Below are 26,159 nucleotides of genomic sequence, written 5' to 3' on the forward strand. Positions count from 1 at the left end.
CACATTCCGATTATTGTCTTGGGCAACTTGTTTATTGTTCTTATTCGCCAGCTATAGTTAACCGTCTTGGGAAGTCTTTGCTTTTGCTTTAGTCACACTTGCCCGCTTGTTACATCTGGGCATGCGTCCATTTCACTATTATCTTCGCTATCCATTCCTTAGTTGCTGTTCGCTCTCGTGAGGTTGACAAGATGCCTTTCGCCCTGACACGGGCCTTGTTTGTTTTGTGCACAAGTAGGTGGGACGAAGGGATGTACATAAGGTAAATAATGTAAAGGATGTAAAGGATATCAAGGCCTGGATTGCAGGGTTGTCGATGGTACTATTATGTTCTTTGTGAAAGGAGGACGGAGTCTTGAGTTTTTAAACTCCATATTATCAGGGGCTCAAACCTGGTTTCCAGGCCTTTGGACTGTGGTTGACAGGGATAATTGTATATACTGTAGAGTGAAAAAGACCTGAACTCTGAAACAGGGCGCGGAGATAAGCGATTACCCCGTCGCGTATCCTCACTTGTAAAACGCGTTCCTCCCTGGGTGCCTCATTGCGCATCATCTCCTAGCGTGCCGTCATCACAATCAACCCCTTACTCCTTCCGTGTCCTTTCAGGCATGGGCCGTACAGAATGGTATATATACTCTTGTCCCCTCAACTTCTTGCCTGTGCCCTGTGTCTCACTTCTTGTCGCTCCGTTTCGTTGCTCAGAACATCCTTCCTTGCCGGTTCAGGACTTGAAAGTCCCTTCACACTCTTTAGCCCTGCCTTCACGCTCTTTTCCACTGCCCTGCTCCCCCCACGTCCACTCCTTCTAGCATTTCCATTCATATCTCCACGAACAAGAACAAGATGCTCTTTGGTGTTGGCACCTTTTCGCTTCTGTTGGCCGTTTTGTCGACTTCTTCCGCTTTACCTGCGGGTAAAAACTGTACTCGCAAGCCCGATGTTGACGTCGGGACCACTGCGCTTATGGCTAATGTGACTGCTTCTCCTACCAGCGTTCAAAGCATGGGAGGTGCTGTGCTAGCCAATGTCCAGCCTGTTTCTTCAAGCTCAGTCGTCTCTGCTAGTGGATCTTCAGGGGGTTCAGAAACTGTACAGGCGTCAGGTGCATCATCTGCAGCCTCGTCGGCCGCTATTTCGCCCACCGCTTCTTCATCCTTGTCCGCCAGCAGCGACAGTCAGACCTTCCTCGATTTGCACAACGAATTCAGGGCACTTTACGGTCAGTTCACTTGATCCGTCCATGTTACCGACAGATGCCTAGAAGGTATATTACGTATGTATGCTCATCTTGGTGGTAGATGCGGACGCTGTCACTTGGAATGATACTCTGGCTTCCTACGCGTCTGATGCGGCATCCCTTTGCCAGTTCGCCCATACGTAAGTGTTCAAACTCCCATTCGGAATCGGTGGTCTTCATCTATTAATGTTGTGTGTCAAGTGGTGGCCCTTATGGAGAAAACTTGTGAGTCTTCCTTTTTTACCGGCACAATGATATCCACGAACGGTCACTAAGAACGGTAGGGCGGCGGGGGTAGGCGGTGGTTATAACATCACCACTGGATTTACTAGCTGGATAAATGAAGCGTGTAAGTAGCGTTCACAAATTCAAACTAGAATAATCATCTCAAGCATCATGAGCAGCCGACTATGATTCGTCCAACCCACAGGCCAGCCATTTTACCCAGGTGAGTAAATTCACTGTCGCTCTAGAGCTTGGCTGACTGCTAGGGTCCACTAAGGTTGTGTGGAAAAGCACCACTCAAATCGGCTGTGCTGTGACCAGTTGTGCCGATGGCACCGTGTTCACCGGCTATGGTGTGAGTGTAAGCCCCTCTTACTCCCGGACATGACTAACGCCATCCATTTGGTGCCCGCAGGATTCGGTCAACATTGTCTGTAAGTGGCGTCAAGAGATTTATTATTGTTGGTTGAACTATGTCTGATCAGTATTGCCTTGCAGGCGAGTATTATCCACCCGGAAATGTCATTGGGGCCTTTGCTTCAAACGTTGCAGCATAAAAGGGGTGACGGATGACGAAATAGTCGCTATTTCATTACATTCGGTACTGCGCTTGACTTTCTGTATTAGCTTGGTGCTGAGCACTCTGCTGAATTCAATGCTCACTTCATGATTGGTTTGATATGTATCACTGAGTGAACATTTGCTTTAGTCAGTATTCACCTCATCCATGTAATTGTCGAGATTATGGTTGAGCCTCCGCAATTGTAAACCGAATCGTTATTAAACCGCGCGCTTACCGTTTGCTCAGCGACCAGTAAATACACGCGGTACATAGGGCGGTAGGGGTCCTGCTGCTGTATGCACCCGATCTACATTGTATCCTGGTTGGATTTGAGCGCCTATAAACGGCATGCCTTGCCTTCATTATATCCCAATTCCAAAGTCCGGAGCCACAAAGAAAGGAAAAGAAAAAAAAACTCCCCCTGGTTAGGTGCAATTGTCATTTAGACAAACGACAGGTGCAAGCGGAAATTTGCATGTATGAACTGCTTTAATTTTCAATTTCTTTTAATTGCATCTCAATACCAACAAATGGGAAGGCTGGCAATGCGATGAAAATTCTAATCCTTTCTTGCTCCATGTCCCACGACGCCAGCACCACTAGCTTGTGCCCACTTGGCATCTCCTACGACTCGTTTGGCTTGAGTCTCGGCATGCGATTCTTCATGCGCCGCCGACGCCTTGTCCTTCTTCGGCCCACCCAAGAGGAGACCAGCACCAATCAATCCGGCTAGGATCCAAGCACCTCTCTTCTCATCCTGATTCAGTCCACGACTGTTATACTTGTACTCGCTGGAGCCACCCTGAGGAACTCCAACCTTGGGAATCTGCAAGCCTAGGGAAGACCATGCAGCCACAGGTGCACAGAGCATTGATGAGGCGATGGACTCGAGTGAGGGAACCGAAGAGGAGAGTTTTTCGGCAGCAAATTCGAGAGAATGGGCATCGGATTGATCATGAGAAGCATGAACCGGTCCGCCTGCGGGGTGAGTAGAAGCAGACGCGACTGTAAGCACCTTGGGGTCTGTAGATGCAGAAGACGGGTAGGAATGGGCAGAGAAGTTATCAGGGATAAGAGGCTACGGGAGTACCATCAGTTGCTGCTCGACGCTGACTTTTTGCGATTGTAAAAGAACGTACGATGACTTGATCGATTTCTTCGTCGGCTCTGGCGCTGGGCATCCTCACATCCAAAGTTTCACCAGCACCCTCAGTGCCAATCTTGCTTTCAGGCAGCCCCGGAGCGACAGTCACTTGTTCTGGAGAAACTGTGTCGGGGTTCACAGCCGAGGTTCTCTGCGAGATCACTTGGGGTCCGGGGCCAGTAACAGAGACCCCTGGTGCGACGCTGGGGTCAACCTCCGCATCCTTGGATGAAGCCGACGCCTTTGGCGCTTCAGACAACTTGCCAGACCGAGAAAATGAGGTACTGGACGAAATGGAGCGGACGGAGGACGGGATTGGAGGGACAGGCGGCAGAAGAGACGAGGTCTCTGCAGACTCGAGACGGGAAACCAGGGTGGCTCTGGAAGCAGGCAAAGTTAGATAATAGCCAGACGGATGCAATACATGCAAGATATACCAAGCCAATCTTCCACAGGGGATCAATTGGTGTACTTACTTGTTACCTTGTTGGGAAAGGCCACGTTTCTTCAGCTCAGCCTTGAGAGTGACCACAGTCTCCGTCTTCCAGTTTGTCTGGGAGGTGAGGAGGACAGCGGACGCGAGGGTCCTGGCTGGTGGGGCGGCGGGGGATGGGCGGGAGGGGGCTGCGGCCCTGAGGAGGCCTGAGGAGAGCCTTCGTCTGATCATTGCGTGGAGATGGGATGAAAGATTGTAGTGACGTTGGGAAAAGCGTAATACGTACGGTGGAGCGGACGGCGGTTGTTTGTCCAGGACGCGCCGGATCGGGACAGTTCGGCGATACGTCACGTGACGCGGCTACTGTGATGTGCTGCAACCGATTACGTATTACGCAGTTCGCAAGTCGCCATGATAAGGATGCTCGTCCAGGCGGTACGACGGATTTACATCACACCATGCAGTCCCTCCCCTCCGCCCTTATACACCGTCTCTTCTCCATCGCCACCTCTCTCCTTCTCTTCCTCCTCGCCCTCGGACCCATCCCAAACCATGTCGCTTTCGTCATGGATGGCAACAGACGATATGCAAGAGAGCTCGGTCAGCAAGTAGAGAACGGCCATGCAGAAGGCTTCAATGCCCTCAAAAGAGTGAGCTACCGCTATCCGCAGCTTCATACCTACTAATCGTGCATGCAAGACCCTTGAGATATGCCTACGATTGAGGATAAGAGCAGTGTCGATATACGCCTTTGCCATAGACAACTTCAGCAGGTCAGAAAAGGAAGTCGGTGCTTTGATGAATCTCGCCAAAGAGCGTCTTGCAGAGCTGTGTGAACATGGGTGCGCATGTCTTAGTCTGCAGCCTTTTCTGTATAGAGCCAATGATAACGCGGTTCATCCATGTAAGAAACCTGCTGGAAGAGTATGGTGTCAAGATACGCTTTATAGGCCAACTTGACCTGCTGCCACCAGATGTGCTGCAAGCCGTCCGTGACATGGAGGCTATGACCCAGGATAACAAAAAGTGAGCCTTTCTTTTTTCGTTATGGGAGTCTACAGCTGATACGTTGCTCTGTAGCGGTGTATTGAATGTCTGCTGTCCGTACGCTTCTCGGGATGAGATCACCACAGCGATGAAGGAAAGTGTTCAGCGAGCATATGAGGGAGAGCTTGCCCCGAGGTAAATAAAACCTGGCTGTTCAGTGATCGATTGACGAGGGAGCTAATAGCGCTTAAAGTGATATCACTGCTAAGGATGTGTTCGATTCCCTGGGAGTATCTAAAGCAATCAACACTGTGGACAAGAGTCTGTTTGTCAATCCCGAAGAGCCCGAAAAACTTGATATACTCGTCAGAACATCAGATGTCAAAAGATTAAGTGATTTCATGATGTGGCAGGCGAGTTCTTTTCAGAGAAATATGGACAGGTGCTGACTCAGTACCCGTAGGCTTCGGACGATACTCAGTTGCACTTTGTCAAAACTTACTGGCCAGAGTTTGGATTATCAGATATGTTACCCATTCTTCTTGGTTGGCAACAAAAGGCATGGATGCGAAAAGTTGGTTGGTGTTAGACGCGAGTGTCGAGTGGTATTGTGTGATGCATCTTACGATCTAAAGATTCTATAACCAAATTAATCACAACTACCATCTTCCGGCCCGTCTTTCCATCTCACATCCAAATTTTTGATATCGCATCCAAATTTCTCTTTCCCCAATTTTTCATTGACCTCGTTATGCCTCTCGCAGAGCCATTTCATCAAACTCTCTCTCCCACTGACGTCGGGCGGATGTCGACGCATATCCTTTTGGAAGTCCGTAGCGCACCACGAGCAGGGATAAAGCAAAGACAATGAAGAGAGAAGATTAAGCATACTGGATTGCGTTTGTGGGGGTGCGTTGATTGGATAATAAGCAGCGGTAGTATGGAGAAAAGTCCATGTAGAGCGCCCAAGAGCTGCGGTGTCAGGTGGACAATTTGACCGGTCGGGCGTTCGGTCTAACGGTTCGTTGGTAGACTGAGCTTTTGAGGCGTCTGCACCAGACAGCATGCTGGCGAATCCCGCCATACCGACTGCTGCCCCGGACCCAGAAACATTTTTCTTCTCTGCATCCTCTCCACCATTGACAGCCTTCTTCTTGACTTTGATCTTGGCCCAATCTTGCCACGAGTTGCAGACTTTACATGGTTTGCCATCAGGGCCGATGATGAGGCCTGGAGGTAAATTGGGGTGTGTTTCTTTAGTGGTTTTAGGGGGTTGCGTGGGGATGTCTGTCGTCATCGGTGGCAATGGAAGAAGATGAATTAAAAACGGACGGCTAGATATTGTTTGGTAACGAATACTACGTATAGATTTATAAGAACAGGCGGACCTGCAAACGGTGATTAATAGATGATTACACATAATCGTTAACCGATGGGTCGCGGGGGGCTTTTTGGTACTTTCGGGCCCAAACAAACCAGATAATTTGTACTAATCGATACTATAAACCATCAAAACACCTCGGGCATTCTTTCTTCGCTCCTTCCTTCCTCTCACTTACAGATAAGGATGCCCACGCGCTGTCAATGCTCCCCCAATCCGTAGAGCAACGCTCCTCAATCCTCCCTGTCTCTCCCTGCTCGCCCTCGCTCTCCATGCAGCTCCCAGTCCCTAGCTCGGCAGTCGCCTATTTGCCCTCAAGGCGTCATGTTATGAACATCTGCTCCTCACCTCCTGGCAATTGGACTTCTATCCGCGGTTTCAAAGCTGCTCGAAAGAGAGCATCCAATTGGCATTCCGGCACCGACGAGCCCAAGGTCGAGAGCGAAGAGGATGAGTCGGAACTAGAGGGCTCAAATCCTTTGCGGCTTGCTGGAAGGACACCGTCTCGGGGCAGGATTACCTCCGGATCAAGGCTTTCGGCGTCTCAACCGCAGTATACCAACTCTTCATCTGCCGACGATGCCTCTTCGGCCTCGTTTGACAAACCTGAATTGTCAAGGGAGCTGACGTCGTCCCTTACTGAGAAAGCATACCGCCTCGATCTTCAACATCGCAAACGCATGGCTGATACCGCTCTTCTGCCCTGCCCTAAACGTCATCGCATCGACATCAGAACGTCTTCCATACCGTCAATACTTCCGAGTGTCATGAGCAGCGATAACATGTCTCGGAATGTAGGTTTAGCCGGCCCTCAGAAGAAGGCAGCCAGGAAGAAAGCTTCGGATTTGGCTATCGATCTGACAGTGCTGGACAGCGATGATGATAGCTCAGTTTTTGACAGCTCCGATGCAAGTGACGAGGGTACAGATGATAGAGGCCGAGAGGATGGTGATGCTTACGAGTTTCCGGATCAGACTGGATGTCATACGGGAAGCCTAGCGTCTGATGATGGAGAAGAGACTGATGAGGAGGAGATCGAGGCCATATACCTGAGGGCTGGGAGTGTTAAGGAAAAGGAGGGTAACTTGGTCAACGGATCGGCTTGCCAAGTTTCTCCGTCAAGTACTCAACATGCCGAAAGTCGGCTAATTACACCTATCCAGGAAGGGTCGTCGTCTGTGAGGGAAGTAAGAGAGCTGCCGCCGCCTACTGGAACACAAATCAATGCCGGGCAGATGTTCAACCCACACCCCGGTAAGTCAGATTTGGCGCCTTTGGCATCTAGCGAACGTTTTGCCAAAAGCCGCCCACATTCGCCCCATTTTGCTTTGGATACTTCAGAGTCTGCATCGCGTCCTTCAGCGGGCATGGTTGGCTCTGAGCAAGCAGGGAATCTGCATGTACTTCGGCATCACACGCTGGGTTTACGGACCAATGCTGAGGACACCTTAAAAAGTACTCCCGGCAATTCTACCCTAGACGTGGCTCGGTTGCAGTCGATTCTACAGACGGGTGCAACTGGGGACAAAAAAGGATCTATTTCGCCAAGGGATAATAGCCAAGTGCATTTGTTTGCCATCGACTCCAATGCCGCGGAGGCCTCGATGGCGGGTAGAAATAGGTCGGCTGATGTAGTAGAGGTGGTTTCGAAGCAAATCGAAGAACCCTCGCAACCGGACACTCATCAGCCGCTCTTGGTCTCGGGATCGCAACCATCGAATCTCGATATGGAGGCACCCACGCAATTACTTGTAGCATCGTCTGCTCTTATTTCTGTCCCGACAGCCGTTCTCACTGTCCCTCAAGCAGTTCATGAGCAGGCGTCTACAAACGACATCCCTTCTCAACTTCCCATTTCTCCCGATCTTTTGCCATCATTTGATGTACCGACGTTGAATCCCATGAATCTGTCGCCGGGTTCCGCATTCTCTCATCGGGCACCCGAAGTTCACAGTGATATCCATCTGCTACTTCCAGGCTTTGCGCGTCAATCCAGGCTATCTATTTTTTCTCGCAGGCTGCTGAACAATCAATCTCGACCTCCTTTTACCACAGGATATATATCACGACATCATTCTGTAACGGCTAGGAAACCGTTTTTACTTCGGAACGTTCGTATGGGTTTATCTGGTTTAGCATCAAATGAGTTCCCTGATAAACCGTCATCTGTCAAATTCCAACAACGACTAAAAGAAGGTCAAGCTAGAGAGTTACGCATGAGGATCAAAAAAGGCGAAATGACTTTGGATATGCGCAATGTCGGGTTCGGAACGTTGAAGCGGGATCTAGTGGCACGGGAAAGTCAGTTGAAGACCATGTAAGTTACCGACTACGTCATAACTGGTTTACGGCGAGCTGACTTACTGTAGGAGACAAGGTCGCCTAATCAATATCATCATCAGCAGGATTGTTCCTGTCGACGGAGGGTCTGGTTTGCTGGTTGGGTTGGATCGCGCTAGGATCAGAGTTTCGTGGGAATCGGTTAGTGACTTTTCGCCTTTGCAATCTCATTTCTGTCCTTCGCTGACCCTCTTTAGGATCCAAAACCTCTCCACGATGTCACTCTCCCTCTTCGCGACATGACGGTTTACCAAACCCCTCTACCTCTCATTTTAGATGGAACATTTCTGAGGGTGAATAGATCCACTCATCTCCAGCTGCGATTCCATGTCGATCTTTACGTCGGACAAGATCCGCAAGGTGCTTACATCTCATCACCTGTATCGATAACATCTCCAGACGGATTGCTTCTTCCTATTGCCGATATTGCTCACATGAGAGACCGGAACGGAGCTCTTTGCTTTAACCTAGCATTGGAGTCAAATATCAGCCTTGATCCTGCAGCCTTCCCCCTTGAACCATTATCAAATCGTGTCATTCCTCGAAGGCCACGCATTCTAAGTCTATTTTACATCTTCAAGGACGTAAACGGCAATGTGACACAAAAAAAGATAGTGGATGGCTGGAAATGTGGGTTGTGCGGGCTAGAAGAGGATGTCGGGGATCTTAACGACATGAGTGAGCTAACAGTGCACATCAAGCACTATCATAAATATGAGTGCGCGGTGCTAATTAGTGGTACCGGGGTGGAGATGGTAAGCCAACTGATCCCCTGTACGCAGTGCGATGATCTGATGAGACCTATAGGTTATAACACTGCCAGACTGCATCATTTCCGCGAAGCGCCATGATGCTTCTCAAGTTCTCTCGAGTATTGCGGGTGATTTAATGGATCAAACGGGACAAATCTCTACGCATACCGGTGGAATGCCTTCATATCTACCAGGTACCTTGCAGCAGATTCCCTCGGGTCAAGATTCATCAGTTTCCTTTGAGAGCCATCTGCCCCCTCTGGCGTCAGAGTCCAACAATCTGGAAATTACGCGAAGCAGCGATCATGGAACATTGGGCGAGGTAACATACACGGCATCATATACCGACGATATTGCATCTTCCAGTGAGTTTACTAAGCCCGCTCAACCGACCACTTTGGCGATCCCTGGTCAACTACCCTCCTCTCAAGTATCCGGATCGTCATCTGAACCGTTGAGGAAAAGCTCTACCGTTACAAGGTCGCCTTCATTATCTGCCAATCTTGCACAATCGCCGCCGCCGGCTTTAGGGACTCAAGATGCCCAAATTGAGAAAATTACTTCCTTCCCGATTCCATTAGCAGAAACTGCCCTCTCCAGCTTTGATGCTCTCCGGGTTGGCTCTCCGTTACCTCCAGCTGCTGGCAACTGTACCAGTGCTGAATCGTCCGATTCTACCGCTTGCCCCTTGTCCAGCTTACCCTCCGCCCCATTATCTCCTCGACCTACGCATCAGTCAAATGGCGCGATCTCTTCTTCGACTAGCTCCCAGAAGGCTTCCCTAGTTTATGAGCCTCCCAGTCTTGCATCTGTTCTGAAGACAAGTGCAAATCTTTCCATGGTTGAATCAAGTGAGGGAAGGCCTGCTGCTTCGACATCTCTGCAGTCAGCTTGTACAAATACCGAAGATCAATGTCTTGGGACTCCAGGAGACGCCTTTATGTCGCAAGTGAATGGTCAGCCTATGTCCCCGGGACCTTGTCAAAGTCAGTTAGCCATTGCTCATAGGTTTTCAGCTCTTGAAAAATCCGGCTTTCGATCACCGTCTTGCCAACAGCTGGATGACCACTCACTTCGTCAACTGTTCACGCCAGAGCTGGAAGATGTTCGGCTCTTATCTGACTCTGAAAACGATGTTCCGAGATATGGACGGACAGAATCGCCCTCTATAGGTCCCATAACGGCGTCGGTCTGGCAAATGCCCGCTCCTTCTCCTTATATGTCTGCAAGCCATGCCGACTTCCAAGAACCTTGCATCTTGTCGGGGTCCATGATTCCTGGACAATCGCTGGAACCAATCCTTTCATCCTCCACAAGAAATGAAAAAGTTCCTCTACAGGAGGGCACCATTAGTCTGGCTGGTACGTCAGAGCCGGTCTCTGACTCGAAGTCTACAGATGCAAAGGTCACTTTAACTTTCATAAATGGCGAGCGTGCTTCTCATTTCGATGATTCAAGCGATGATCACAATGTCACAATACTGGTTAAGCCGGAGACATCTATGTCTGCCCATTCTCGCCAATCACCAACAAACATTTCGGGTCATTCTCATTCTCAACTTCGTGATACCCCGCCGGCTATTGAACACCTACGCCCTTTCACCAAGACTGGCCATGCTGGCCCTTACATGGGTAAACGTGTGAATCAGTGGACCGAATGGAGCTCCTCTTTAGAGCCGGGAACTTTGGTAGACTTTATGGGTGAACTGGATAAAGTATGGGATGGAGGGCAAGTCCGACATCTGATTAGACATCAAGAGGTGAGTTGTCTTAGTATCGTTGACTGTGACTGACGTAGCCTTTGATGGACAGTCCTTGATTTGGATACAGCATCATGTAAAATTCCAGATCGTGTTTTTTCATCGACGTACTAATGTGAATTTGAACAGCTTTCTCATAAACGACGATTCTTAGCTTGTTGTTGGAATCGATGGGTTCATCAAAAAGGGTAGGTTTTTTTTTTTTTTTTTTTTTTTTTTTTTTTACTTTATCTCTACCAAAATTTTACACTCTAACGGTAATGCCGTTATTAGTCCGATACCGGCATATAACAAGGCCGGGTACTTAAAGCACTGGCTGGACAGCTATGGGATCATAATGTGCCGTGCAAAATTGTCATATGAGGTCAAGGACTACCTGCATGTGAGTCTGTACCATCTAGAGAGCAGCCAAAATTCGGAATATCACGATTCTGACTGTTTCCACAGCTTCATTTTCAGAATAGACATATTCCACTGACGGACTACGTTGGAGCCTGTCAATACTGGAATCACCTTAGAAGATCTTATTTCGGTGAGCCAAGCAGCGAGATTTGAGAATCCCTGTGTCCTATTTAGATCCGTCCCCATTTTATCTCGCATAGCTTGAAAGACAGTGTATATAAATCATTTCATTCATCCATATCGCAATATATCACAATTTAATTAATTGTTGTACACTGGCTAGGCATGTTGCATGCGAAATGATGCATCTATAACAATGATCCGGGCAATGATCTTTTATACTCCATTTCTGGCCTGCTTCGCATCTCCTCCCATCTCTACATCTGCTCCTCTCTTAGCAGGCACATTTGGCCTGTTCATCATTCCCATACCCATGCCACCTTGAACGGCGGCAGGTCCTAGAGAACCTCTTTGAAATCCTTGTCCAGTGGCCATCCCTCTACCTCTGAAACCCCCTCTGAACCCTGGTCTCCCTCGCATGGCCACATTGTTATCTATCGCTCCATTCAGCCCTATTCCAGTCTGACCGCCTCCAACATTATTTTGCCCTCCCATTAACGGTAAACCGACACCCATGCCCATGCCGTTCATCATAGCCATCATCTGCATTTGAAGCAAGTTCGCTTGCAGAGTCTGCATCTGTGTTGTCAACAATGCTCGGGCGGCAGGGTTGAGATCTGGGTTGAGAAGCATTTTCTTAGCCTGTAATGGAGAAAGATATTTAGCACAATGAACGACAAAAAGCAGACAGACAGAAAATCTTACTCCAAAGAGATAGTTTTGGATCATATGAGGATCGAGCAAGTCTGAATTGAGTGGCTGACCGTCAGCGCCTAGGATTTGATTCTTATTTTGCTCTTTAGGTGTTAGAGAACCCTCTTCGGACTATGTGGCAGCAAATGGTCAGGGGAAAGATGAACACGTATAGTATACAGGATGAATAAATGAACGTACATCACCGGCGTTTTTATCATTTTCAGCTTCCTCCTTGACATCTGCATCCGCATCGTCGTCGCCCTTTGCTTCCTTATTTTTCTGTAATTCGTGGTCCACATAGTTTCTAGATCTTTTGCGCAAGTCTTCATCCGGTTTCAGTCTATCCAGACTTGGAACTTTGCTTTCGCAATGTGGGCACTCGAAATCATGATCCACCAGATATGTCTGGACACACTCCTCGCAGAAAGCGATATTGCAGCAAGGTGTCCTGACAGCCTCCCAAACCAATTTTTTACATAAAGGACAAGTCAAGTCTGCCTCCAGGGGTTCTTGATCTCTCACGTCCGCGCCAGTCAGGGCGCGAGGCTTGACCGCTGCTTGCTTTTGCCATTGCCTTTGATCTGGTACAGCCTTGACAAATCCACCATCGGCTGTAAGCATAGCACCACCAGACGAACCTTCGGCTCCGACAGGTGTCTCTACAGTCTTGAGGAAACTTCTGGGAATACCGGTGACTCGGACGAAACGCTTACGCTCGGCGGCAGCAGGGTCATCGTTTTCGGGACAATTTTGAATCCAGTGCCCTTTCTGGCCACAACGATAACAGATATAGCCGACCGGTGGTTCCTTTTCGGGCCCAAGGCTAAAATCGTACTTTTGACTGGCACCGGCAACTGCTGACCCAGAAGGCTTGTTTGCCCGTGCAGCTCTTGCTGCTGGTGCTCGATAGCCGCTGATAAAAGCAAAAGTTTGAGGTTAGCACCAAACAGCTCGCTCTATGGAATGGGACAGGGATTGTAAAACCTACGCTGACATGTCTTCCTGCATCTGTTCCCAAGTCTCCGCACCTTGCGCCAAGATCGCTTGAATCCTGGCATCTTCATCCTTATCACCCGTGGACACTTGGACCTTTTCCGCGGGCTTCTCCTCCTTTCCATCAAATCTCTTGCTTAGACTACCATATGTGCCTCCGGCACTTCTAATACCTTTTGTCAGATTCTTGTCGAGCATGGCTTGACGCGCGTGGGATTCTACACGGTGATCGCCTGTAAGAGCTTCGGCTGCGGTCGTACCGGCAATATAATCTGCAGCGGAACCACGACCTTTTCCTAAAGATGGGGGGAGACGGCGAGCTACGAGTGAGGACGATCGAGGAATTTGTTGATTATCATCTTTGAGTTCTATAACGATAACATCAGGTTGTTAGTTATATTATGGATCGCTTGCCAAAAAAAAATAAGAAAAAAAGAAAAAAGAAAGCACTACATACCCTCTCCAGTGACATTGTCGTAGATGCTGAGATCGAAATCTTTGCCGTTGCCCATCTTATTGTTTAAGATAATCTCCCTCTTCAGATCAAATACGGAGATGTGAGTGCCGTCGAAAGTCACACGAGACTCATCTCGACCAGCACCCCAGCGATAGAATACTGTCGACATGGTGAAGGATCGATGAGAATGGTGTTAATTTTGAGAGATGGAATGTAAGAATCAAAGGTGGCGATAGTAAGAGGGAATTCGATGTCGAGGTCTGGGTGATGTGAGAAAACTACGATTGCATATAAAGGAGAGCGAGGGTTGTGTTGCAGATGGTGTGGAGGGCGGAGAGCGTCTCGAGACAGAAAAGGCGATTACAAAGATGAAAAAGTGGGTGAAAGAATGAGGAGATGAGATGGGACGGCTATTAAAGACGTATCAACGGAAGCAAATTATTCATGCACCAGTAATTGACTGCAAATGCATATACTATACACATTCCACACCTTTTGCTATATCATATCAAGATCAAACTAATGTTGTCTACCAAGATCCACCCTATCTCGCCCGACCTTTGATGAAAAAAAAATTAGAGGCCAGTTATGTACAGATTCGTCAGAAGCATGGCACACAACTGAGACAGAATCTCCGCTGACCAAGTAAAAGTAATGAAAACGAATCCTTGCTCTTGTGAGCATGCACTACTCTATACACCTGTCTTAAGTACTTCTGCCTCACTGTCGGCCTCTGCCAATTTCCTGGCAGCCCTGCGCTTTGCTGCATCAACTGCCTCCTGGGCTTCCTTCTCGTTGTCGATCCATCGGAAAGTGGTCGGAGGGTACTGAGTTGCAGATGCGGCTTCTGCGTCAGCAAACCAAAATACGAGACCAGGAGAGCTACGTTGTGACATGTCAGGACTCGAGTTTGTGAGTCGTAAGAAGACATTCACTTACGCAGGTCGGACGCGTGAGCAAGGAAGTCCAGCTTCAGGCTGATCAAGGATGGTATGCAGCATCTCGGTCTTTTCCTTGCCGGTAGCCACAAAGACAGCCCTATAGCAGTGATTCAAGACGGGGAAACTAGGCAAAGTCAGTCAGCGAGCTTGTCCGTCGCAACTACATGTCGATACAGCGGACACTCACGTCATAGTGATTCTCCTTGCGGGCCCTCGCGGCGCGTCATCGATGAAGCTGACCCACGCGTCTTTCTCCGTGAGGATTTCATGCCCCGGGAATAGACTCGCCGTCTCGCCGTCTGGGCCTATACCCAACAGCATCAGGTCAAAGGTAGGGTATCTCGCGGCGTTTGAGGCAGCAAAGTGGTTGACAAGCTGCTTCTCGTACTGGTCTGCCAACTCCTCGAGGTCGTCGAGCTGGGTGATATCGATGGTGTGGATCTGATCCCTAGGAATGGGCACATGGGAGAGGAACGAAAGGTAGTTTGAACGGTAGTTGGAATCTTCGTCCTCAAGCGGGACGGCGGCCTCATCGACAAAGAAGACCTCCCTGTGGCTGGTCAGCGCAGGGCATCCCGTCGACGCGGAAACGATACGCACCACTTGTCCCACTGTACGTTTTGCTGTCCGACCAATCCCCTCAGGTTGGCGGCAAGGGATCCACGGGAGAGGGCGATTGTGAATTTTCCGCGCTTATCGACGGCATCCCGTTGGGCCTTGACGACGAAGTTGGCGAGGGAGTCTGCGGGGGTCAGCGGGGGAGGGGGGGAGTGCAGCGGAGGCGGGACGCACCGACGAGGACTTCAGTGTCCGGGAAGCTGTAGAAGACGGGGGGGGCTGGTGGCTGGGGGGGCATTGTGGCGTGGGGGGGTGGGGGAGTGGAGTGCAGAGTGAGGATATGGGAAACGCACGTAATGGGTGGCGGGCAGCGGGGGCGGTGCCGCTCGGCACTGGGGGACTTCCACCCGCACTCGAAAATTCACGCGCGCTACCCTCTTCCTCATTCACCACACACAATGGCTGCAGTCCGCTGGGCAAAGTACGTCGCTCTCCAGCTCACACACCCTGCGCTGACCCCGCCACAGGTTCACAGTCTATTCTTCTCTCAGTGAGGACCGGCGTTGCACATCCTGACAGGCCCCACGCTCACCTCCCTGCTACAGTCATCGGGGCCGGTGTATGGCTCCAGTCAAGTATGATCAGTCTGTCTTGACGCCGATTTAGTCTTACTCGTGGTTGCAGAAACTGTCCCTAGCGAAAAGGAGCTGTACAGCGTGAGTGCTGCGACACTGCATATCCAAACCGGAAACTGAAAGAATGGCATACAGCAACTCTCTCCGGAATTAAAGAACAAGATGGACCAAATCGTCCGCCACCGAGAAGGGAGTCAGACGATGAAAGAGCGGTTAGAAGTGAGTTGGCCAGGTCCATCGTAACCAAGGGCTGCCTGACGGTACTGTGTCCTGCAGGAAGCTGGCGAGAAGGACCAGGTCGTCTGGGGTGACCAGCTCAATACCAAGCGTAAACCTCTTTTCCCTGATAGGCATTGATAATCGCTGCAGCGTATTTTCATTTGTGTATAATACCCGTACTCCAGTGTATGCATCTATTTGCGTAGCAAGGCAGCGCCGCGGTAAATAGGATATCGCAATCTCTTTCTTTGCGTCGTCGTTTCGATTGCCTGCGCAGCTGCACTGCGACGGCTGCTACTACTGTGCACCTTGGTCGTCTCCTTCTAGATTTATTTAGCCCTTACAGCAAAAGAGTTTTTGAAAATGTATAAAACTATAAATAGTAAACGGAAAATGTATCGCAGCTACATGCATTCATGTCCACCATTCCTCTCCTCTTCCAACTGCAGCAGAACCGCCATCCATGCCGCTCGCCACTCTCCCGCATCCCCGCCTCCTCCCCCTGATCCTCGCCCTTCTTTTCATCATATTCGCATTATCCTCTCTCTTCTCCCTTTTCACCAGCTCCAGCTCTCCATCTATTCTCAATTTCATACCTACGGCACTTGTCAGGGGCGAGCGAACACCGACCGGCTATTCTGCAACGGGCTCCAAAGGAAATACCATCTCAATCCAGAACGTTCTTGATGCTGGCGCTAGACATGTCGCTGAGTCAAGTAGACTTTTCGATGCCATTGGCGCAAAAAGGGATCTTGGAATAGACCTTGGAGGAAATTGGACTCTGCAAAGCTATGCTGATTACTTGAAAAATACCTGGCAAGAGTTTCTCGGGCCTCAAGGATCTAATAATGCGGATCATCCTACCCTCCAAACCGCTCTTTCATATACATCCCTCTTACCCAGAGAGCAAGAGAGTGAAACGGCTATTCCTAATCTCATTTACACCACCGATCTTTTGGAACCTCAACAGCTCCCTGAGCAGTTTCAATCCTGGATCACCCAAAACCCGGACTGGACCACCATGTTTGTGGGAGATGAGGAGATTGATACCTGGCTGGAAAATAGTTTGGGTGCTACGGGGATTAAGAAAAGTAGAGCGCAAGAAGAGTTATTGGCACTCAAGGAAGACTATGGGGTGGTCCGTGCGGATTTATTCAGGTGGGTTGCAGCACCATTCCCAGGTGAAAAGCTCTCTGTAAAAGGCAAGCTCCCGTAAAAGATGACTGGCTGATTTCGCTTTCTGCTATACTACCTGCAGGTACCTTGTACTCTTGCTCAACGGTGGCATCTACACCGATACAGATACAGCCAGTGTCCTTCCCATCGCCCAGTGGGCCCGTAATCCCACCATCGCTCCAGTCGATCCGCTCCTTACAGCCATCCCGCAACTGATATCCATCATTCAAGATCCCTCCCAATCACTTGCTTCAACCCCTTCAACTTCTAAACCCTCTTTGGTTGTTGCCATTGAATCCGATGCATTGTCCACCGGAGCAAACTGGAGAGAACAATCTTTCGCAAGGAGTATCCAGATCGTCCAGTGGACAATCATGGCCAACAGAGGACATCCCGTCCTGTTGGACGTGATCGGAATGGCCCTCAGAAAGTCGCAAGAAATAAGGCAGATGGGATCAAACAATGAAGAGGTCAGAAAGGAAGATGTGAACATCTTGGACTGGTCAGGTCCTGGTGTATTGTAAGTTTTCTCTCCACCGTTTCCGTTTTGTCAACCCATCAAACATACCATTCGAGCTGATAACGCATTATCGTCCCCCCCCCCTAGCACCGATGCTGTTTTCCGATACCTGCTCGTTCGTTACGGATTTCATCCAACTCAGGCATCAGGTCTCAAGGACCCATTACAAATCGGAGATGTGATGTACGTTGAGGTCCCCCCCGTCCTTGTAATAACGATCAACCTACTGATAGCGTTGAAATAAAACAGCATCATGCCCGTTCATTCTTTCAGAGCTGATGCTTCAGAAGGGTTTCAGGGAAATCATAGAGTGGTATGGCACGGGTGAGTGAAAGCTTGGAATGATCAGTCACAGGGGACCAAAGCTGACTGGACTTGAAATTATCACAATCAATAGATTTTTCGGGAGATGGAAAGGCAAAACGGATAATAAATAAAAGCTTTGGAAAGGATAGGGCAAAAAAAGTCAACATTATTTGTGGCCTTTTGAGTTTGTCTTGCTGTAGAGTTTGCAGTGCGTGTAAAGAGTAGCAAAGTTGAGCATCTTTTTTTGTTGTAAACGGTCTACCTGCCATCATACATAGCATCATTATTGAGCATATCCTATTAGAGTATAGTGTAGTTAGCCATGTCTGTATGCCTCACTCGCACGGAGATATCACAAATGATCATCAATTCGCCAGAAAACCAGTTTACAACTCGATTTTTCATAACAGTTCTGCACCGCAGTCCACGGGAATACTGTACACGTCGTCCGTAAGGACCTGATTTGACATTACGTCAAGTTGCATGTTAAGCTGTATTTAACTTCTATCAGGCATAACGCCTGTTACTTTTTGATAGAGAGTAATGGTTTAAGATTGTCCAAAGATGCCTTGCGAGCATTCATTAGATTCTCAAAAACATCCTGGAGATAAACATCCTCCTACCCCATATCAGCCATCATGGCGGTTACACATCGACATGAAACAACTTACGCCGAACAAGTTGCTTAGACAATCCCACCTGATCTCATCCTCTTCTTGAACAGCATCCAGTCGCTTGTTCAACTCCGCAATACCAGTATTCTTCAAATCCTGTATTTCGTTCCTAAGATCGTCAATGAAAGCTGAAAGTTGGATCGGTTTCTTTTTGCCCTTGACAGGCTTAGCAGCTTCCGTAACGCGTGAGAGAACCAGATCAATGATCTTGATGAGCTTTTTCGGCTGTATTAGCCAAATCCCCGCGACGGTTCTAAATACCAAAAAAAAAAAAAAAGTCACATACTTGAGCAAGAGAGATATACGACTGTATCAATGACCATCGAGAGGTGTGGTCACCACAACATATGCGAATATTTTCTACCACATGTCGGTCGGTGAGTCATTTCATCTATTCAACACACCCAATGTCCATCACTTACCACAGAATATGCCTTGGAGTGATTTTTCTGGTTCTTCAGATTCGGCAACCTCAGTTGAGGGCTTTAATGCCTTGGATGCAGCCTTGAGCACACTAGATCCATATTTGACCAAGGCTTGCTCGTGATCTAATAAAGCCTCCTAAGCCAAGCATCAGCATGTGACTTTGATTGATGCCTTGGGAGCAGAAATAAAAATACGAACCAAACCTTTGAGCTCCAAATCTAAAACCTCTCCACTTTTGATAAACTCGCCAACAGCCAGCCAAAATCGTCCCATAGCCTTCACCCAGTTGTCTTTTATTGGCCTCTCATCACCTAGTTGCGTAATATCCTTGGTCAGTTTCCGTTTACCGCCAATCTCTTGAATGAGATCCCAGTTCCTCAAATCAATCATTTCCGCCTTCAACGATTTCTGTAAACGTCTGGTCAATTGGAGAGGAAAAGGCACAAGTGGGGAATTGAAGGCATGAAGGCGGGCTTGCTCAATCGCAAGGACATGGGAGGAAAGAGAGTCACGGAGAGAGGAGGCGAGATGCCTGACAGATGCGATTTTGGAATAGGTTTCATTGCCGAGGCATTCTTTAACGTACTCGGGGAACTAGGCAGTCCGTGTCGTTAGCCCCTGTTGCGTGGTCAATCTACAGAGGGACAAGGACTTACGTCAGAGGCTGTACGCTGGTACATATTAAGGGCTTTATTGGCGTGACTTGACCAGATGTCATCGTTCTTGGCCACCAAGGCTTCAATGGCTCCACGTTCCACAGTGATATGCAAAAGATTATCGAGTTGAATTTCAGAGAGGCCGAGTGTGGTCAGATGCGGGCCTATAAGGGATGCAGCGCCTACAAGAATATTCAGCACATCGCTGTGAAGAGATTGTGTTAGATTGTGTTAGACTTACCGATTAACCTGTACAAACGGATTAAAAGGTAGTGCGCGTGCATACATATGGGACTTTCTCGACAAATTTTCTCCAAACAAATGATGGATTTATACAATGGTACCATGTTCTTAGGCGAAGAGTGCCACATGATAAGTAACAGGTTGACTGTGAGCAAACCAATGGGATCAGATGATTGGACGTCGGTCTTCGCAAGATTTCTCCCTGCATCCAAGCCTTTAATGAGTGTATGAAGATACACGAGAACATGTCTACTTACCATATTGGAGACCTTCGAGATACAATCTCCAGTACTTTTCAATATCTTCGTCTGTTGGCATCCATTCCGCGTCCTTCTCCATGAGGAGAATGATGCAAGCATTTGACACTTCTTTGAAGGAGGTTTCATCATGGTGCTGCTGAGCAGCACGAGCTTTCAGAAAGTTCTCGACAATCGTCTTCCGCTTCTCGTTCTCCCGTGAAATCGCTATTAACTCTGTAATGATCGATCCCTTCGAGCCCCAGCGGTTCCAGTACTGTTCAACTTTGTCCAGCCATTCCTCGTCATCCATCAGATGGGAAGGGATATCCGTCTCGGACGCGATTTTTGTGTGATGAAGAATCCTATCGAATTCCAGCTGGGCAAGTTGGGGCGCACGTTCCTTCTCACCGATCTGCTCGGCCAGAGACTTGAGTAGAGCAACAGTGCCTCGCACTGAATCAGGATCGGTGGAATTTTGAGTAGTCAACAACAGATATTGGTAGAAAGCATAGTTGCGCTGTCTGTGTAGTGGTGTAAGATTTTATGGGCCATAGGCTATCGGAGAGCACATACGATCCGTCATCTTTTTGCAACATCTCCGCGACCCATTGCCTTTCTGCCTCCCACTCCTTCTGCCCTTCTTTTCCACATCTTACCAAGGCAGCCTTCACAGCCTCCATCCTCCACCACAGCCTCGCCAAACTTCCCTCCTGTGCCTCCTGTCTGGCCAGCTTTAACAAATCGCCAGGCTGGTTACTGGATAAAAGGATCTGTGCACGAAGCCAAAAGATGTCCGAAGTTCCGCATGTATTGCCTGTTGTAGAAAGAAGCACTTGGGCGATCTTCAGAGAGTTGGCTGGTGCTGGACATGGATAAGGGTCGGAAGGCGCAGGTTGAGGGGCTTTCTGTTAAACGGCGTCGTCACGTCAGCCAAGCTTTTGAAATCCAGACAGAAAGACGCACCTGAACCCATTCAGCCCAAGCGGCCAATCGGGCCCATTTGGGATCACGGGTAACATTGAACATCTTCCGGCTGCTCGATACCATAGTTGGCACATCCCAAGCGGCTGCTGAATGCAAGAAAACCTGTTCAAGGAGTTGGTATGTTTCTGGGTGGAGGTCGTACAGGTCTTGGTACACTTTCTGGGCAAGGTCCACTACAGGTCCATCAGCTCATGTTTCTGTCACCCGACTGGATCTGCTACTTACATCTGCCCATGTTCCTGAGGGTAAGAGTACACCACCATACGCCTCTGCCTGTCATTTCCTTCTTGGGTCCCGCGAGTGTCTGGATTTGTTTGTAGACTTGGAGAATGTCGCTTTCATCTGCGCCTGTTTTCTGCATGATGTACATATTGATGATGAGAGCTGGCTGAGACTTGGGGTGCTTCTTTAGGTAGCGGGCGATAGTTTGTTGTGCAGGGACGATGCGGTGGAGGGAGATATCGTCTGCGTCTGTGAGCTGTGAGGGTATGCTGTGGGAACGTACCGTATACAGACTGGAGCTTGCGCTCCTCTGTCTCCCATGCTAGGAGCTGCCTGGACATGGCTGTGTGCTGTTGTTGACAAGTTGCTCACCGTCGCTCTTCGCCTTTTCGGTGTCCTTGTGCCGGGAAATACGTAATCAGCCCAGAAATTTGCCCTTTCCCATTGGCGCTACCACACAAGGTGCGTCATAATCGCATCTCCTCTTGCCAACTCATTGCCATAGTATTCCACCCCACACCATGCCCAACGGTATCTCCATAAACTCCCCTCCCACCATCTCAAACCTGCTCCTAAGCCTACCCTCGCGCTCTCCATCCTTCTCAGAAGTAGAACTTATTCGCACACCTCCAGCCAGGAGCTTCACTCCAACGCCTCCGCTCAGTCGGAGTCACAGCGCAAACGGATCACCTACACCCGCTACTCCTGGGAGGTTGCCTGGGGAAAGCGATCTTAGCTTACTCCTTCGCACTTTGGATTTTGCTGCTAGGGTAAGTACATCTCGGTTCATCGACCGCATCTGTGCCAACGGACTATATCGCAGAAACATTCTTGCCAAAGAAGAAAAGATGTCGATCAATCCCCGTAGTGAGTAGCAGACGGCCCATTTCCACTCATCAGCATTCTGACCCTTATGGTAGTATCAACCATCCAATTGTACGTTCCTGCATATATGCAGCTCGACAAAAACAGAGTTCCATAACACTCATTGTCAACTTGCGGTGTAGTCTGTGGCAAACTATTTATCGTCTACTGGCATCACCGACGTTCACGTTTTGCAAGCTGCTATACTTCATGACACTGTCGAAGACACATGTACGACTATAGGTGAGTTTCGAAAGCAGGAAATGTACGGTGTCCTGTCTCATAGCTGACCGCCGGACAGAGGAAATTGCAGACCAATTTGGAATTGACGTGGCACGAATTGTGGAGGTAAGCACTCTGTTCTCATTAATGTAGAGAGAAGCTTATCCTATTTAGGAATGTACTGACAACACTTCACTGGATGGCCTTCAGCGCAAGGTCGAGCAACTGCGGACCGCTCCTTCGAAGTCGAAACAGGCCCAACAAGTCAAGTTGGCAGAGTGAGCAGGCCAGTGACGCGGCTGATGCGTATTACTGATTTCGTTTCACAAAGTAAATTGCACAATCTTGAGTCAATCCGACGTAGCCCACCAGTGGGATGGGGCATGAAACGAGTGCAGGCCTATTTCATATGGGCCAAAAAGGTGACTGATAGTGAGTTTTCTTCCTTCGAAATGGCCCAATACCTTCAGATTTCATCGTGAATTCGATAAGCTTAAGTGCTGATGGGCTCTAATTTCAGTATGTGGCCCTGCCCATCCTCCCTTAGCCGAGCGTTTGCAGCATCTATATGAAACAGCCCATACCCGAGTGAATGGCATGTACTTCCCCTGCCACCCAGAAGTCTGCGGACCCTTAACGGAGGTATGCTCGCAGAGGATGTGCTTGCTTGCGCGTCAGTTCGACTGATGGTAGACCTTGTAGGAGGAAAAGGAGCTCGTTGACAAACGGTTAAGAGAACTCAAAGAAGGGGATACCGTATGTCCCCAACCTCTGTTTTTCTGAATTGCGCCCCTCTGCGCTCGTGGTTCCTGAATAGACTACATTTAGGTTGTATAGGCTTCATAGGCATATAGCGAAAGATCATATTGGCTGTAACTTCTATTGTCATGTTCGTAATGACATTTGCATGCATTAATTAATTCACCTGGAATGTGTTTACGTAACACGTGCCCCCGTGGCAGCCGCAGCCGCTGCCCTCAACTGGCGGTTCTCGCTCGCTCGTCACGTCCGTCGCTCACCTGTACATCTATCGTGCCAACACAGCAGCAGAAGCATCTCAAACATGGAGGCAGACCCCTTATACCACGTCAAGCAGCTCTTCTACCAGGGTGAGTATAGTCTGGTCCTTCTCTTCATCTCACAGCTAACCCTTACTTGCAGCATCATACCAAGGTTCGCGATTGTCCTACGATAAACGATATCATTCCCCACTGACTCCGCATAGCCTGTATCTCTGAAGCCTCAGAGTTCCCCCACACACCTTCAGACGACCCTTCATCGCTTCACCGTGCCCTTTATATTGCACGTTCCCATCTTGCGCTTTCGTCTCCATCTCCCTCGTCTGCCCACGCTATCCTCGCACCCTTCCTTTCGCTCTCACCCGTACCTCTTTCTGCCCGTGCAGTTGACGTGTTCGCCTCCATCCATGAAATAGAGGAAGATGCCAGAGAGGAAAAGGTAGAAGAAATCAGGGACTTGGTACTGGAATGTGAAGGTGGAAATGATGACGAGGAGAAGACTGTAAGAGCCATTGCTGCTAGTGTGTTTATCCTTGTGGGAGAGAATGAAGAGGCTGTGGCTACTTTGACAGAGGGCGCGGCTAAGGATGATCTGGAGTGGTAAGTTCATCAAAGACGATGACCTTGTCAGCTGACTAATTTCCGTTTTGCGATAGTATTGCCATCCTGGTCCAGCTTCTTCTTTCTCTCAATCGCCGAGATCTTGCGCAAGCTACTTACAACTCTGCCAAGAAATTTGGAAGTGACTCTATGCTTATTCAGGCTATGGAAGCTTGGATTGGGCTCAAGACCGTATGCCTTTTTGTTCTCTTGACTTTATTGGTGCAAGCTGACTTGAGTTTCAGGGATCTCAACCTCTTCATCAATCCTACTACTTCTACGAAGAGCTTTATCAGCTCCCCAATGGCCGCACTGCTCCTGTTTTAGCTTCGCACGCTGCCGCACACCTTCTCTTGGGACATGTTGATGAAGCCAAGGCCGATATTGTGGAAGCATCCCAGAGTAAGGCAGGCCAGAGTAGCAGCGATGTTCTGGCCGTTGGCGCTTCGGTTGGCGCTGAAGGCTTTGCGGAGTTAGTCTTTCATCTTCATGTCAAGGTGGCATTATTCGCTGACTATTTTTGCAGGAAGCTGGTTACGGCTGCGAAGCAACACCCCTACGCCCTTGATCTCATTGAGAAGAATAAGCTGTTCGATGAGGCTGCTGCCAAGTATGCGGTGTCTGCATAGAAAGTGAAGCAAAGAGGGTTGGATAAAAGTTGAGAATTACCCTGAAATGTTGGGTTTTGTATGAACAATAGAATAATGACATCGCGTGCTGTGTGTATGGTGCTACTTCGTATTACTTCAGACTGGTTCAGTCATGAAGACCCCTGGTGGGGTCTCGCTGATGCAGAGTAAAAAGAAAATGTCCGTCGGTTCCTCCTAATCATTATCTTTCACTGCGCATACTAGGCTCGAGTTTATATGCGCATGGCAACACGCGTACTTGTTGCCATTTGTTGGGGCCCATGTTCTGGAACCTCAATCCGTGAAGCAAATATAACACCCTGGTCATGAATTCCCAGCGACATACAGCTCTAGGAGACAGGAACGCAAGCTAGTTTCAGCTGATGACTCCCCGTCATGATCGATCGGTATCGCCGCGGTAAATGAGTGGGCTTATAAAGATAGATACGACTCACTTCGTCGCCATTCACCACGGTTCCTGGCTTTCCTGCTCCTTCCAGATACACGGTAAACCTAAGTTGCAATCAGAAGACTTGCTCGACGAAAATACAAGCAGGACGTTAGTAACATACGTACCTGTAAGAATCGATATCTTCGTCTTCATGTACGTCATCATTCCATACTTCAAAGATACCCTTCAACTGAGAGTATACTGATATGCAGCCTTCCCAGGGGCTTTCTTCATGTCCTTGTCGCTCAACGATCTTCGACGATATATCAGTTAGGAAACATTTGGGCTTTCATGCTATCATTATTTGGGTCGGGGGCATCACTTACCCGGACATGTATTTCCTGAATAAGAGTTTCGTCTTTCAAACACTGTGCCATCGTTGGCGGCGGCTGTTAACTGTTGATGGTTCTAAGGTCTTAAGGCAGAGTAAATCGTAACTTGCAAGCTTAGCAAATTGGGAAATAAAAGGTGATTTATGTACTGCTGAGCGCAGTTGAAGGCGAACATATACAAGTCACGAGGGCCCTCAATTTATGCGACTGCAACACCCAGTGACTGGTAGTGACCGGTGGTACAAAATGATACACACACATAATAGCCGGTCGGCGAACGCGGTGAAACCCTGCCCCTTGAGTAATAACCAGAGCATGATAGAGTCTTTGTATGCTATGCAAGAAGAACTTTACTTGAGCAGCAGCGGACGTCTCTCTCGTGATTTCCCATGCACAGATGATCTTCGACGCAAAACGTCAAGGACATGTGCCTAATGCAAGTCAGTGTCCAAACTTCTGTCAAGTTGGAACATCGTCATCTTCATTACAGAGATATCAAGCGTAATTACGCATATGGAACATCACCAGAAACTCTGTGCCAACAAATCAAGGGCGGCAATTGCGATGAGGAAGAAAGGAGAGGGCAAAGGATGTTTATTATGGACGATCCATGTCATAGGTTGTGGGATGACATCATTTTCTGATGGGAGGGAGTGCTACTAATTGTGTTGGATTCTAGGTTACTTACGTTGCATAAAGAAAGAGAAGAAAAACTAGTCGCGAAGATAAGGTGTAAAATTGTCCTATCA

At 48.8% G+C, this 26,159-nt stretch overlaps 14 protein-coding genes and 1 non-coding gene; 9 read left to right on the forward strand and 6 right to left on the reverse strand.

Annotated features, from left to right (window-relative positions):
- CNAG_01224 (large subunit ribosomal protein L18-A) overlaps positions 1 to 300 on the forward strand; it is a 1,535-nt gene extending 1,235 nt beyond the window's left edge. The window contains exon 4 of the mRNA XM_012194011.1: positions 1 to 300. This exon is cut by the window's left edge and continues 152 nt beyond it.
- A 231-nt stretch (positions 301 to 531) lies between these two features.
- CNAG_01223 (hypothetical protein) lies at positions 532 to 2,437 on the forward strand. XM_012194010.1 has 8 exons: positions 532 to 1,222; positions 1,302 to 1,380; positions 1,442 to 1,465; positions 1,525 to 1,589; positions 1,645 to 1,688; positions 1,743 to 1,820; positions 1,881 to 1,899; positions 1,964 to 2,437. The coding sequence occupies exons 1-8, from the start codon at positions 847 to 849 to the stop codon at positions 2,020 to 2,022; spliced, it is 744 nt and encodes a 247-aa protein (XP_012049400.1). The 5' UTR covers positions 532 to 846; the 3' UTR covers positions 2,023 to 2,437.
- On the reverse strand, positions 1,998 to 3,931 carry CNAG_01222 (hypothetical protein). XM_012194009.1 has 4 exons: positions 3,648 to 3,931; positions 3,167 to 3,551; positions 2,129 to 3,105; positions 1,998 to 2,074 (listed from the first exon to the last, which is right to left on the reverse strand). Exons 1-3 carry the CDS (start codon positions 3,836 to 3,838, stop codon positions 2,587 to 2,589), a joined length of 1,095 nt encoding a protein of 364 aa, XP_012049399.1. The 5' UTR covers positions 3,839 to 3,931; the 3' UTR covers positions 1,998 to 2,074; positions 2,129 to 2,586.
- Positions 3,932 to 4,030: 99 nt separating this feature from the next.
- Positions 4,031 to 5,247, forward strand: CNAG_01221 (di-trans,poly-cis-decaprenylcistransferase). XM_012194008.1 has 6 exons: positions 4,031 to 4,257; positions 4,307 to 4,449; positions 4,517 to 4,633; positions 4,688 to 4,789; positions 4,848 to 5,007; positions 5,058 to 5,247. The coding sequence occupies exons 1-6, from the start codon at positions 4,066 to 4,068 to the stop codon at positions 5,181 to 5,183; spliced, it is 840 nt and encodes a 279-aa protein (XP_012049398.1). The 5' UTR covers positions 4,031 to 4,065; the 3' UTR covers positions 5,184 to 5,247.
- On the reverse strand, positions 5,191 to 5,960 carry CNAG_01220 (mitochondrial FAD-linked sulfhydryl oxidase ERV1). XM_012194007.1 has 1 exon: positions 5,191 to 5,960. The coding sequence occupies exon 1, from the start codon at positions 5,889 to 5,891 to the stop codon at positions 5,244 to 5,246; it is 648 nt and encodes a 215-aa protein (XP_012049397.1). The 5' UTR covers positions 5,892 to 5,960; the 3' UTR covers positions 5,191 to 5,243.
- Positions 5,961 to 6,048: 88 nt separating this feature from the next.
- CNAG_07433 (hypothetical protein) lies at positions 6,049 to 11,557 on the forward strand. XM_012194257.1 has 8 exons: positions 6,049 to 8,292; positions 8,345 to 8,456; positions 8,513 to 9,070; positions 9,123 to 10,826; positions 10,879 to 10,902; positions 10,956 to 11,014; positions 11,100 to 11,208; positions 11,274 to 11,557. Exons 1-8 carry the CDS (start codon positions 6,179 to 6,181, stop codon positions 11,379 to 11,381), a joined length of 4,788 nt encoding a protein of 1,595 aa, XP_012049647.1. The 5' UTR covers positions 6,049 to 6,178; the 3' UTR covers positions 11,382 to 11,557.
- CNAG_01217 (protein MPE1) lies at positions 11,430 to 13,861 on the reverse strand. XM_012194006.1 has 5 exons: positions 13,495 to 13,861; positions 13,033 to 13,405; positions 12,243 to 12,957; positions 12,054 to 12,173; positions 11,430 to 11,990 (listed from the first exon to the last, which is right to left on the reverse strand). The coding sequence occupies exons 1-5, from the start codon at positions 13,661 to 13,663 to the stop codon at positions 11,565 to 11,567; spliced, it is 1,803 nt and encodes a 600-aa protein (XP_012049396.1). The 5' UTR covers positions 13,664 to 13,861; the 3' UTR covers positions 11,430 to 11,564.
- Positions 13,862 to 13,917: 56 nt separating this feature from the next.
- Positions 13,918 to 15,304, reverse strand: CNAG_01216 (6-phosphogluconolactonase). XM_012194005.1 has 5 exons: positions 15,228 to 15,304; positions 15,036 to 15,177; positions 14,623 to 14,985; positions 14,434 to 14,559; positions 13,918 to 14,376 (listed from the first exon to the last, which is right to left on the reverse strand). Exons 1-5 carry the CDS (start codon positions 15,289 to 15,291, stop codon positions 14,187 to 14,189), a joined length of 885 nt encoding a protein of 294 aa, XP_012049395.1. The 5' UTR covers positions 15,292 to 15,304; the 3' UTR covers positions 13,918 to 14,186.
- Positions 15,305 to 15,407: 103 nt separating this feature from the next.
- CNAG_01215 (hypothetical protein) lies at positions 15,408 to 16,062 on the forward strand. XM_012193629.1 has 6 exons: positions 15,408 to 15,474; positions 15,521 to 15,543; positions 15,599 to 15,628; positions 15,678 to 15,709; positions 15,764 to 15,847; positions 15,905 to 16,062. The coding sequence occupies exons 1-6, from the start codon at positions 15,452 to 15,454 to the stop codon at positions 15,983 to 15,985; spliced, it is 273 nt and encodes a 90-aa protein (XP_012049019.1). The 5' UTR covers positions 15,408 to 15,451; the 3' UTR covers positions 15,986 to 16,062.
- A 198-nt stretch (positions 16,063 to 16,260) lies between these two features.
- Positions 16,261 to 18,333, forward strand: CNAG_01214 (alpha-1,6-mannosyltransferase). Its single transcript, XM_012193630.1, has 5 exons — positions 16,261 to 17,005; positions 17,106 to 17,543; positions 17,631 to 17,726; positions 17,793 to 17,867; positions 17,941 to 18,333. Exons 1-5 carry the CDS (start codon positions 16,311 to 16,313, stop codon positions 17,978 to 17,980), a joined length of 1,344 nt encoding a protein of 447 aa, XP_012049020.1. The 5' UTR covers positions 16,261 to 16,310; the 3' UTR covers positions 17,981 to 18,333.
- On the reverse strand, positions 18,239 to 21,671 carry CNAG_01213 (hypothetical protein). XM_012194004.1 has 12 exons: positions 21,577 to 21,671; positions 21,297 to 21,536; positions 21,051 to 21,244; positions 20,661 to 20,992; positions 20,106 to 20,608; positions 19,847 to 20,050; positions 19,606 to 19,787; positions 19,148 to 19,543; positions 18,946 to 19,084; positions 18,810 to 18,883; positions 18,521 to 18,739; positions 18,239 to 18,468 (listed from the first exon to the last, which is right to left on the reverse strand). The coding sequence occupies exons 1-12, from the start codon at positions 21,632 to 21,634 to the stop codon at positions 18,373 to 18,375; spliced, it is 2,637 nt and encodes an 878-aa protein (XP_012049394.1). The 5' UTR covers positions 21,635 to 21,671; the 3' UTR covers positions 18,239 to 18,372.
- A 90-nt stretch (positions 21,672 to 21,761) lies between these two features.
- CNAG_01212 (hypothetical protein) lies at positions 21,762 to 23,308 on the forward strand. XM_012194003.1 has 9 exons: positions 21,762 to 22,063; positions 22,117 to 22,160; positions 22,214 to 22,229; positions 22,301 to 22,400; positions 22,459 to 22,505; positions 22,554 to 22,657; positions 22,711 to 22,811; positions 22,900 to 23,021; positions 23,082 to 23,308. Exons 1-9 carry the CDS (start codon positions 21,815 to 21,817, stop codon positions 23,160 to 23,162), a joined length of 864 nt encoding a protein of 287 aa, XP_012049393.1. The 5' UTR covers positions 21,762 to 21,814; the 3' UTR covers positions 23,163 to 23,308.
- Positions 23,309 to 23,346: 38 nt separating this feature from the next.
- Positions 23,347 to 24,826, forward strand: CNAG_01211 (hypothetical protein). XM_012194002.1 has 6 exons: positions 23,347 to 23,488; positions 23,541 to 23,552; positions 23,605 to 23,998; positions 24,055 to 24,190; positions 24,244 to 24,470; positions 24,525 to 24,826. Exons 1-6 carry the CDS (start codon positions 23,443 to 23,445, stop codon positions 24,625 to 24,627), a joined length of 918 nt encoding a protein of 305 aa, XP_012049392.1. The 5' UTR covers positions 23,347 to 23,442; the 3' UTR covers positions 24,628 to 24,826.
- CNAG_01210 (hypothetical protein) lies at positions 24,602 to 25,791 on the reverse strand. Its single transcript, XM_012193631.1, has 4 exons — positions 25,405 to 25,791; positions 25,204 to 25,331; positions 25,083 to 25,140; positions 24,602 to 24,977 (listed from the first exon to the last, which is right to left on the reverse strand). The coding sequence occupies exons 1-4, from the start codon at positions 25,453 to 25,455 to the stop codon at positions 24,861 to 24,863; spliced, it is 354 nt and encodes a 117-aa protein (XP_012049021.1). The 5' UTR covers positions 25,456 to 25,791; the 3' UTR covers positions 24,602 to 24,860.
- On the forward strand, positions 24,986 to 25,709 carry CNAG_12458. Its single transcript, XR_001045762.1, has 2 exons — positions 24,986 to 25,229; positions 25,295 to 25,709. It is a non-coding gene; the product is annotated as a hypothetical RNA (non-coding RNA).
- Positions 25,792 to 26,159: the final 368 nt, after the last annotated feature.

This window comes from Cryptococcus neoformans, chromosome 5, assembly GCF_000149245.1.
Source record: "Cryptococcus neoformans var. grubii H99 chromosome 5, complete sequence".
Lineage (NCBI taxonomy): Eukaryota > Fungi > Basidiomycota > Tremellomycetes > Tremellales > Cryptococcaceae > Cryptococcus > Cryptococcus neoformans.